This window comes from Narcine bancroftii, chromosome 10, assembly GCF_036971445.1.
Source record: "Narcine bancroftii isolate sNarBan1 chromosome 10, sNarBan1.hap1, whole genome shotgun sequence".
In the NCBI taxonomy this organism is placed as follows: domain Eukaryota; kingdom Metazoa; phylum Chordata; class Chondrichthyes; order Torpediniformes; family Narcinidae; genus Narcine; species Narcine bancroftii.
The window spans coordinates 4,330,817-4,342,880 of record NC_091478.1 but is presented as its reverse complement, the minus strand read 5'-3'; the positions used below and the strand labels follow the sequence as shown (position 1 = coordinate 4,342,880).

The following is a 12,064-nucleotide window of genomic DNA, read 5'->3' as shown; positions in this document are numbered from 1 at the left end:
GGTTAGCCTTTTAAATTTTTTATTTTTAATGCAGGTGTATTTGTTAGATATTGTAAGAGTGAGTTGCAAGCAACCAGAAAACTTGCTTATCTGGCATCTACCAATCCCCATAGGTGCTGGATAACAGGGGTTGTACTGTATAGGACAATAAACTTCATTCCATTGAAATGGAAAGGGGAGAAGGGCCATCATAGGGTCACGTTTTCTATTCAATAAAATGTTGGAGGATCTGATTTTCATCTCAACTCCATTAGTACAGTTGGTCACAAACTCACTGCGATGAAGAATTCCAACAATTTGCAGCCCTCTGAGAGAAGGAATTCCTTCTCATTCCACTTAACTCGGTAATAAATTCAGGTCTTCACCAAACTTTTGGCCCTGCAGCTGCATCTACACCAGAATTCAACAAGAGTGCTTCAGAAGAGCGATACAGTTTTTAGGTACACTATAAGGATGGCGCTCAAAACTGAACAAATGATAAAAGAATAACTTGCACATTATTAACTCAATTCTCCCATTTCTAATCCCATTGATTCTGCCAGGCAGTTTTGGTTGTGGAACCACATCCATTAGAAATGTGACATTACAAAATCACCTCTATCAAATTAATCTGGATAGTTGATCTGCCAGCAGATAAGAACAACTGATTTCTGTTCACTTAGCCTGTTCATTAATCATCCTTCAAGGTTATACTAAAGCAAAGTTAGCTCGTATCTTGTACAGCAGAAAAACAGTCTGTGACAATTTAGGAACTACATGTTGACATTGTTTCTAGTTCATCCAATTTATCTAAAGAAATTTTCCAGTTCAATTCTCAAGTTTCTGATCAAGTGGTTGACCTTAATTGAGGTGCCTGTAAGGAAAAAACAAATGTCAGGAATTTTATGGGTGCTCGTTATTATGTAATAAGTTTTTGGGAATAATGGTGTGAAGATTCTTGGTGACCACAGGATTTGGTGCAACTGTCAAGTCCACTGGGTCAAATAATTTGCTGAAACTCAATGTAAAACATCACAAATATTTGAAGATCATCCAAGTCTATTTTTAAAACTACTTTCATTTATCCAAGTAAGAAGTTAGCCAGGAGAAAAAAAATGGTCAGCAAAGCGGGGAAAATATTCTGAAAGGTTCCTGGATCCTTTCTGTAGTTATTTTCAGAAATACCAACAAAACTAATTGAATTAATTTTTTTTATTTTTTTTTTATTTACAAACTCATTTATCTAGAACCATTTACAGGAGTATTAACATGAAAAATGTGATCATCTGTCATGAAGATGGGAGATATTAAGAAAGGTCTTTGTTGGTTTTTAAGGGGCTTCGTAAAGCATGAGTTCTCAGGGAGCATATTCCATTACTTAAAGTGAAGATATCTGAAGGTAGAAAAACCAATGTTTGGATAAAGGAGAGTAAAGTATCAATGACTGTATCTTGTTCATCCCAGTCAGGTAAATATCTGTATCTTTGGATTTAGGGATTAATGAGCCTCCTTCCAGATACTTGCTTAACGTCTCTAAGCTCAAAGCACTAGCAAAGTATCTTCCTTTCTTTTTTTAGCCAATAGCCTTGGTGTCCAACAATTGGGATAGTAAACCTAGGTCACTTCACAAAAATTCTTGCATAATACTTTAATTTTTTATGTAATTGCTCAGAAAACCATCTAGAGTTGGAATGAGATGTATCTCAAAAATATCACTGCCATTTTCAGCCAGGTTTACTACCTTGGATCAAAATTAATTTGGATAACTGAGGTATTTCTTGTCTCTGGAATTGTACAATTATTATTTTATTCAGTTTCCAAAATTGCCAGGGATTGCATCCGTGAATAATGATGGGAAAGGTTGCTGTGGCATAGAGTGTTGAAATAACAAAGTCAAATGATGATGTATCGAGCAGGCAAGGTGACACGGAAAGCAGCCAAAGCCCCCAGAAAAATAGGGGTAATCCTTAGAAGAAAGCACAATACAACAAAATGTATTGGACATTTCACAGAAGTATTATCATCAAAATATTTTCCCCAACCACATAACGAGTTGTGAGAAGTGAGAAGCTTTTTATCTGCTAATGGAATCATATTCTTTGAAATTCAATCTTTCAATATCATATGGACCCTATCAGATTTCAGAGGAAATTAATTATTTTTAATTGTCCTCTTAGAAGAGATTCCATTGTTAAAGAATGAGCTCTGATTACAGCAGATTGAACAGGTGAATATTGTCCCATTACAACATTGAACTGTACCTCACAGGAAGATGCCCATTGGCTCCTATATCTGTGCAAAATCAAGCTAAAAAATCTGCTGCTTGAACTTTGTAGATATCACTCCACCCTCTTCATGTCCATGTGTCCATCTGGAAGCCTCTTAAATTCTACTAGTGTATCCATTTCCACCACTACTCTGGTAGCTCATTCCAGGCATCTCCAACTATCTCCCTAAACTTCCTTATACACCCCCACCCCCTAAACACGTGTCCTCCGGTGGGTGAAGATTTTGCTCTGGGGAAAAGATTCTGACAGTCCGTGCCATCAATGCTTTTCATGATTTTATTAACCTATTTTAAATAAATGGCAGAAAATTAAATTAACCCACCCACAGCATATGCCATGTTATACTTCATGAGCTCCAAGTGAACAAGCAATTTCTACTATGACTTTTGTCGTTTCCCTTCAATATGCTGGAAGTTCAAGAGGTACCAGCATTGACCAACAAAATTGCCATTTTACCAATTATCTCTTAATTAATTTTGGTTCTTGTGGTAGAATTAAATATTCTCCTGGTTAATTTTATAGCGCTTCTAACTTCATCCAGCATTCCAATTGCCGGATGTGAAATTTGTTGCTGTAAAATGAGTTTTCAGCCACACCTGAGCTTAATTTCCATAACTCTGAATGACAGTAATACAAAGAAAACTCTCAAAATTGTTTAAAAAAACCAGAGCTATTTATTAATAAAGGTCAACCAATTCCTTTGGAAGAAAAGATGGGAACCAATTCCTTTGGAAGAAAAGATGGGAACCAATTCAGCTTGTAGCCAATATTGATCCAGGAATCGGGGACATTTGTAATTTGTGTGTGATTTTCCCCAGCCTGTTAATATATATTATATTTTTTTATTTTTCACACTATGAACCATATCAACCAAAATATGTACAAATGTTTCTCATTAAATTTACACAGTAGTTTTTTCCCCCCTTTCCCTCCCTCCCCTCTACCCACCCCCCTCCAAAACCCATAAATATTCAACATATACAATACAATAAAACCATAAAACAATATCTTCACACAAAGGAAAATAAACAAGAAAAATGTGTCATCTATTTATTACACACTGAATGAGGTTCTTTTCAAAAAACGTGGGGAAAAGGGGAGTTTAATTATAACATTTCATTGAAGAACAAATAGCCTCTAACATCTGCCAGTATAATTAAAACTATCTTGTGATTCCACTTTCCAATTGCATTACTTTCCCAGTAGCAATTTGATGAGCTGATTTGAGGAATATGTTCCACTTTCCACTTTAATTTCTTCTAGAACCTTATCAATTCCAATGGCAAGTACACACAATAGCTAATGCACTCATGAAGATAAATGTTTCTTGGTTCTTACTCCGCGAGGTGGGGGAGGGTGTGTTTAAGGAGGAGATTTTTGAGGAAGAGCTGTCTTAAATTTAATTGGTCTGGTTGAGTGAGGATGGTCGGTGAAGATTATTTCATGCTTTAATTGTACAGGGGAAGAATGAATTGCTGTATCCATCTGTTTTGGAAGATGGCACTAAATTGGGTTGCGCGCCCTCGTCTGCTCCAAACAGGCTTGGGTTCGGTGTAGGATTGGTTGTCTATATCGAGCTGGCACTTTAGCATTTTGCTTCCTTAAAAATAAATTGGGGATTATGATCAGTGGCAAATTTAACCATTTATTCGGCTGAGTTGGCTTAAGCCTAGGGGCCTGGAAGGGGAGCCGAAGAGCAAATAAAATGGTTTCATTGAGGTTATGCATGAGTATTTTGGATGATATTTCAGTACCTTTGCATATATATTTTTCATATCTGGAATATTACAAATACTATTTTTTCTAAATTAGGCTGCAAACATATAAGCATTTAGAAGTAATGCTTTTAGGACTTCATACTGCAGCAGCGAGATTGAGTTTACCAAGACAACGTTATTACTGGTTAAAGACAGGGAGTGAAGCCTGTTTGAACATGAATGCCAGTACTGTGAAATTTATAAAATATGATGGTAAACAGAAAGGGGAGCCTTACTAAAGCTCAGCCAAGGGGCCTGGGAGGTAGTTAATCCCCCACTGATCATGATAGACAACTTCAAGATGAACAGACGATATTTCAGATTTGCTGTAACACATAGGATGCTGGAGAAACATTTCATTAGCTTTCATTGAATTTAGAATGTTTAATTGCATGACGCTGACACATTGCATTAGTTCAACTGACCTGAAAATGTTTTGCCACTGATTTTCATTTGTGCTCAGTATCGGATGCCTCTTGTGTCAGTGTCTAACAATCTGTCAGCCAGCATTGATTGATTCCAGTTGCCCTGATACTGCTTTTCCATGGTCGCAGTGTCTTGGTGAAACCTTTCACCTTTTTTGAAACTGACTGCACAAGATCAGCAGGGAAGACGTCCAAGTACAAATGCAGAAAATGAATTTTCAATGACATGTTGCAATTCATGCTTTTGTATGCTTGAAGTGGACTTATGACAGGAAATCTAAAAAAATAGGTTATATCTTAAAAAAAAGTACATCATTGGAAAATGTTACGGTGGTTTTCATGATCAGTAGCCCAAAATCGATAAAAATACACCCAAGAGTGTTCAGGAACCAAAATGTTCATTGTTCAGTCTAATTGGTGCTATAGCAGAAGATCAGTAGGACCTTTATGGATGACAAAGAAAACTTAAAAGCCTTCTTTTTTAATATACTTCCAAAGATGATGCAAAATTGAAATAACAGCTGTAATTATTATTGATTGGTGGATCAGTGGAGAAGGTCTGCTTCTAGCTGTTATTTTCTTGTCATCTTATGTTGAGCTGTTATTTCACTAGAGAAATCTACTCTACACATCTGATAACACAAGAAAATGCTGTTCACACATCTTGCTAATAAATCACAGAAGATTCAGATTTGCAACACCAATGTACTGGAGAAACTCAGCACATCCATAAGAAGGGCCTGGGCCGTTCCTCAGGAATACGAAGGGAAGGAGCCCAGGCTGAGGTAAGTGATAGGTGGATACAGGGGGATGGGGGGAAGCAGAGGTGATGGGGGGAGGCCAGAGGGCTACAAAGGGGAGAAGGAAGGTAGGGGGAGGAGAGGAGGCAGAGGTAAAGGAAAAGAAAGAGCCATGGGAGAGAGGATTAACTGAAATTGGAGGTTGATATTAATGCCATCTGGTTGGACACTGTTGAATCAGAATACAAGGTGTTGTTACAATTTAGGGGTGACCTCGGTTTGACAGCACAACTCCATGTCAGTGTGGGAATGGTGCATGGAATTAGAATAGGGTTAACCATTGGGATGTCCTGACTCTTGCAGCTCCAATCAGATTCAAATTTGTTTCTCCATGTTTATCCTAGATTTTCCAATATCGTCAGTACGAATTATGACCAAATAATGATAATTAATAGCTAAAGGTCACATGTTATTAAACTTGATTAAAAAAAATCTTGAAATGACCAAGTTAATCCAGAGGAAAACTAATTTTGAGAGAATTAATTAATTAATATCTATCTCTTCAGGGAAAACGGAAGCCATGAGCCAAAGATTTTTCAGATTAACATTTCTTGCATGCTTTCAAACTTTTTAGTAGCTATGCAAATGTTTACTTGGGCCTGAGCATGCTCAGTCAGGATAGATGCAGTCACATTTACAGTGATACAGATTGAATGCATGTTGATGCACATGTTCTTCAGCCAATAGCACAGAGAGTAGACTTAACAATAGCATTTATTGTCTTCAGGATAATTCAATACAGCAGAAATGTCTCATCAATGTCACAATGGCTGGTATACATACTGTTACATTTCTGGTGAGAATATGCTTGAGGCTCAATGACTGCACTGTTATAAAAGCCTGTGGACTCTACTTCGGTTGTCAAATTAGTGACCAAGACAAACCCTGGGCTCCTCAGATGTGTTGTGGAACTTTGGCAGTCAACTTGAGAACTTGGCGATATGGCGAGAACAGAAGGATCATCTTCCTGACCAATGTATCTGGCTTCTCTTATAAAATAAAAAAACCTATTGAATACCCCAATCTTCCTTCAGCCGTAAGACCACTGCTGCATGATGACTATTTGCCAGTTCCAAAGCCACCAGAGACATGGAGCCTAGATGAAGAGGTCACTATGTATGAGCCAGATGTCGAAAACTACCCTGATCCAGATGTTGAACCACTTGTGTCTGGTTATCCTCACCTGATAACACAGCCAGAATTAAATAACCAGGTTGGGTTCTTAGGTTTGTCAAGAGTGAAAACAGAACTACTTGGTTCAGGACTGCAAGGATTGGGTTTGCTGTCACCAGATACAAAAATTTCTGACTTTCAAAACCATCAGAACATCTGACAAACTTCTTTCCACAGGTTGACAATCTTTGTTTCTGCTCTGACGTTGATGGGTTGTTCATAGCTTTGGGTGTGTGCATGACCCACAACAATGTTGTCTTGGTATAGATTGATCAAAGTTGAGCCTAAAATCGGTCCTGTTACAAAATGGCAATGTCACCCTTCTGTACCTATTGGCTGTTCAATACTCATAAGAATTGTTGTCAAAACACATACAGTACAAGTACAACTGGAACACCTGTGGTGATCTAAAAGTATTGGCATTGCTACTAGGAATGCAGCTCGTATATATACCAAGTACTATTGTTTTATTTGTGAATGGGATAGTCATGCAAAAGAGTCATGTTAAAAAGAACTGGCCACTGCATAAGCATTTAGTTCCAGGTCAGAAAAATGTGGCACATAAACCACTTGTCGACCCAACTTGCCTCCTCTTCATGTAAAACTTGGATTCATGAAAAAATTTTGTGAAAGCAATGAACATGATGGATTTTACTATTTGACACAGATGTCAAATAACTGATGCCACAATTGCAGTTTTGCTGGTCCACAAATCACACATTATCAATGACAGGTGTTGCGGAAAAAGAATCAACTACCGACACCAGGGTAACGCTTCGGAAGAGTTTTATTAGCAAGGTATCTTGGAGAGCATGCCCAGCTGGGTCACAGCCAGATTTAACAGAGTTTATGTACAATAAATGACAGTGCATTCTGCATGTGGGCTTCCTGTTGCGGTCAACCTGACAATAGTTCATTGTCAACATTTGGCAATAATTTAATTATTGTTTTACAGTATTCTAAAGCTTATCATGTCTGCAGATAAGTGTGTCTGCAGATAAATCACAACCCTGAGGTTCCCTGCCTCCACTTAAGCAATATGCACTGACTCTTGTATGTCCTTGTAAGCAACTTAACCCTTTGTGTTCAGATTTTCCTCCACCACGGGCAATTTGAAGATCTGCTAGTGAGGTGTGAGAAAATAGCAGGGAAGGCATTGAAAGATGTTGAGAAATTTCTTTGCAACTGCAAAGCCACCAAACTACATCCATCTGATTGACAACCTGCTTCAGGCATCCAAAACCACGAAGTGCAATGTGTCGTTGAAAATTCGTTCAACTTCTTCGCTGCTGATCTTGGTGCAGTTTGTGACGAACACATGGAAAGGTTTCACAAGGACATTGCAACCATGGAAAAGTGGTATCAGGCTGACTAATGTTGGACACTGAATGAGAGGCATCAGATGCAGAGTACAAAAGAAAATCAGCGGGAAAATAGTTTTCAGTCAATTGAACTGAGACCATGTGTCTGTGTCATTATGCTAAATTCAATAAAAGTTGAAAATCTGGAATTATTTTTGTTCACCTTGAAGTTCTCTATCATGATCCCTCTTTCTTTGGGGAAGAAAATCTAATTTAAAAAAAATTGTTGTCCTGTTTAATCGATGGTTTTCTTTGCCAAATGTCAGTACCCTAGTAATAGCATCCCTGATTCATAATGGGACATGAACACTGTGAGCTTAATCAAACTTGGACAGGTTGGAATTTAAACTGATATCATGTATGATCCACAAGCATCATGGATGATGTATGGTAGTCAGGAAAAGGCAATGGAATATGTTGGCCCCTCTTAGGAGAACACACATATCATCACTGCCCTTTACCAGTGCCAACTTTTTTTGGGGAAGACAATGAGACCATTCTGACAGACACTGAGCTGTTGCTCTTGGGATCTAGAGAACCCAAGTCTGATTTGCTGGTAACATCTCTCATATTTTGTTTCGGACCTCCTCAGAAACAATAGTAACAATAAACAAAACTGCCAGAGGACCTCAGCAGGTCAGGCAGCATCTATGGAGGCCAAGGGTGAGCTGATGTTTAGGTGGTGACCTTGCCTCAGGACCGAGTGTAAAATAAAAATTGTCCATTTGGAGAAGTGGAACTTGCTGAGGAAGAATTGAATTTTCAAATCATTGGGTTGTAGGGTACACAGGCTGAATGTGGGGTGTTGATCTTCATTTGGATTTGACCTTATCCTAGTACACTAAAAGTCCAAATATCCAGATGCCAGAAATCCGGACCACCCGAGAATCCAGATTTCTCAAAAACTCTCAGCTGAAATTCAGACCACCTGAGAATCCAGATTTCTCAAAAACTCTTAGCTGAAATCCAGACCACCTGAGAATTCGGACTTCTCAAAAACCCTCGGCTTTTCTGTGCTTGCATGTGTGCATAAACACCACAGATATTTAGCAGCAACAAGTGACCACATGGAGATCATGGAAATGTAAGAAAATATATTTAGCTTTTTTCTACTTTGCATTTTATATGAAAAAATGTTTTATTAATAAATTATCAACATTTATCTGCTTATTCTCCTTAAATTTGAATTTTAAAAGTACTACCCGAGAATCTGGAAAATCCAGACCAACCTAACCCCTGAGCAGAATGTTTACTGTAGTGGAAAATGCAGAGAACAGATAGGCCAGTGTGGGAATGGAAAGCCGTTAAAATGGCAGGAAGATGGGAGGTGTAATAGACACTGAGGATGGTGTTCAGCAAAGCAATCGCCCAATTTATGCTTGTTAATGTCAGTGTAGCCTCATCTCGAGTTTCAAATGCAGGTTCCCAAACAAGGATGTAAAATGTATGTGTGAATGTGTGCCTTGCCTGGAAGGGCTGTTTATGTCCCTTTTATGGTGCTGAGGGAGGAGGTGAAAAAATAGGAGTTGCAACACCTATTCCTTCATCTCCTTCAGTTGTCAGCTCAAGTGTTGGGGCTGGGGGTGTGGTGAGGAGAATTGAGCACACTATGGGCTTACAGAGAGAGTCAACTCTGCAGAAAGCAGAAATGAGTGCAGAGGGAAAGGTGAGACGGTGAGTAGGATCATGTAGCAGAACTGATGTAGAACAATGTGTTGGACGCAGAGGCTGGTGGGATGAAAGGTAAGGACCAGGGAAACTCTGAGGAGAGGTGGGGTGTCAGCAGATGTAAAGGTTAAAACCTTGTGTTTTTGATTCGAAGTTAATTTTGTGCCTGTCTCTAAGAGAACTATTGTTTATAGTGTTACCATAGTGACTGATGTAATATTTCGTAATATCCGCCCAGGCTAACGGCTTGCTCTCATTCTACAAGATGTGAAGGAAGTGTTAGCCCGAGAAATTTTTCTTTAAGATTTTGTACCTTTAAGTACCATTTGTATCTCCATGTATCTTTGCATCTTTATGCAGTAAATGCTTTGTTATTCGTCGTTATTAAAGTTTTCTGGCGAAGCTATGCAAGATGTTTATCCATTCTATCAATGAATTAAATCTACATAAAGTAACAGCCAGAAAGTTTGATTTGTTAGATTAAAGAGAGAAATTTGGGATATCACAGCTCGTGCTTTCGAAATGGATACTTTGAAAATAGGATATATTGAATAAGGAAAGTGTCACCAATAGCAGAAGTGTGGGAAATGGAGAAAATATGGGTGATGGCTACATCAACCACAGTGGAGGCAAGCCACCTTGTCTGAGAAACAAGGTTATTTTAAATGACCTGGAATGGAAAGCTTCATCGTGAGAACAGATCCAATAGAGATAAATAGACTGAAATAAAGGGTTGTCATCCTGAGAGAGTGTGGGAGGAGGTGGTCTAGATGGAAAATGTCAGTGGATAGTTTGTATCCTAAAATAGAGACAGCAAGATGGAGAAAGGGGAGGGAGATGTTAGAAATGGTCCAAGGGAATTTAAGGCCAAATGAAAAGTTGATAAATCTGATGACTTCCACATGAGTGCAGGAGGCAGCAGAAATCACCCTGGCAGAGAAAGAGTTGAAGAATTAGTTCCATAAAGACTGCTGAGCCAAAAATAGTTATTACCAGAAGTCTCTCAATATTCAGAACACTCTTTCATCTCAAAATCGAGGAATTTATTATGGGATGCATCTTTTATTCAAATCCCCACCAAGGAGAGTTTTCAAATTGGAACAGTCCAAATGTAGGGAGGTACAAATCTCTCAGCCTGCCAAAACCCAAATGGATTTGGTGTCACTGCCAGGGACACAGCTCCAAAATTGAGAAGGCCGATGATTAAATCCGTATCATTCAGGAGCCCTATCAGAATACATCAGGCAAATTACAAGGATCATTGATGTGCCCAAACAACGTTTACAGCCTTACCATTTACTGAGTTGTGTTAGGTCTGCTTTGTTCATGAATGAGTGAGTCAGACACCAGACTGAGTCAAAATCAAGGTTCTTTGTTCTTTATTGCCGGATTGTAACACTTGCAACTAACAGTGTTAGTTGGAGAAGGCGCATTCTGCCATTATCAGCAAGTGGTGTTTTTTTTTATACCTCAGGATACGTACTTAGTAAATTATCATACCATGACATTGTCCAATGAATAAACTGTTGCTATCCTTCTCTGTTAGTCTGCTCCACATCATTCTTGTTAGTGCAAAGCTTATCTTGAGTGTACAAGGTCACATCTGCATTCTGTTACTCCTTAGTACTGGGTGACTCCTTCTCCGGTCCCATCTCATGATGTTTTTACCTTACAGTTGCAAAGCTAAATATGGAAAAGAGGGACTTAGGGAAGACAGGAGCACGAAGTCAAGATGATACAACATAGAAGACGGGGTTAACTAGCATTCAAGCACCCCCACATCTCCCCAACCTCAACACATTCTTGCTCACAGCAGAATTTGCCACAAAACAAAACTGCAAGAGCTAAATCAATTAGGAAAAATTACATATCACAGGATACATATGACCCCAGTTCAATGATTCAAATGGTTATAGAAAACTTTAGTATGGACGTGTGATTCAGATTGTTTATTTCCCTTTCATCTTCCTTCCTACAACTTGATTCATATCCTGTTCAATATTTTATGGACAGGGAAAGAAAGTCCAGGTTACAGCACCAAAAAGTCTGCATCTGGATTGGGTAACTATGAGAAATGCTATTTCAATAATGATCTCACACCTGTAGCAGCAGCTAATGACGCTGACATAATTATCAAAATAAATATTTCAATATTTAACTTGTTGGGATGCTCTGTGGCATGTAATTTCTTGGATCAATAAAAATTATGCCAAACTGAGCCTGTGGCCATTGATGTAATAGTCATACTTGGTTAGAATGGATTAACATGAGATTGAATTTTATTCCAGTCTCTGATTACTATCAAGTCCATTTTATAGTAGACACATGCAAGAAAACACCTTAAAATGATCCTGGTGCCAAATGCAATAAAATTGAGAATACCTTTGGGTACCTTTTCTACCTGGATTTGATTTCAGCAAAGATGAGAGACTGACTATGGTGTGGTCTAGAGTTAAAAAAAACAAAATGCTGCATCAACTCAACAGGTCAGGCAGCATCTGTGGAGACAGTGAGACGGTCCACATTTCAGCTCAAGATGCTGTCTTTATGCAAAGAGTGATACCAAGCAGAACTGAGGTAGAAACACGAGGACCCTAGACTTTAAAAGGAAGC

The 12,064-nt window shown here is 38.6% G+C and overlaps 1 protein-coding gene across 1 annotated transcript in view; it reads left to right on the top strand.

Annotated features, from left to right (window-relative positions):
* tcerg1l (transcription elongation regulator 1 like) overlaps nucleotides 1-11,667 on the top strand; it is a 337,676-nt gene extending 326,009 nt beyond the window's left edge. Inside the window, exon 9 of the mRNA XM_069899634.1 lies at nucleotides 11,127-11,667. Within this exon, the coding sequence (XP_069755735.1) occupies nucleotides 11,127-11,187 (61 nt within the window). The 3' untranslated portion in view covers nucleotides 11,188-11,667. The remainder of the gene's footprint in view (nucleotides 1-11,126) is intronic.
* The last annotated feature ends 397 nt before the right edge of the window (nucleotides 11,668-12,064 follow it).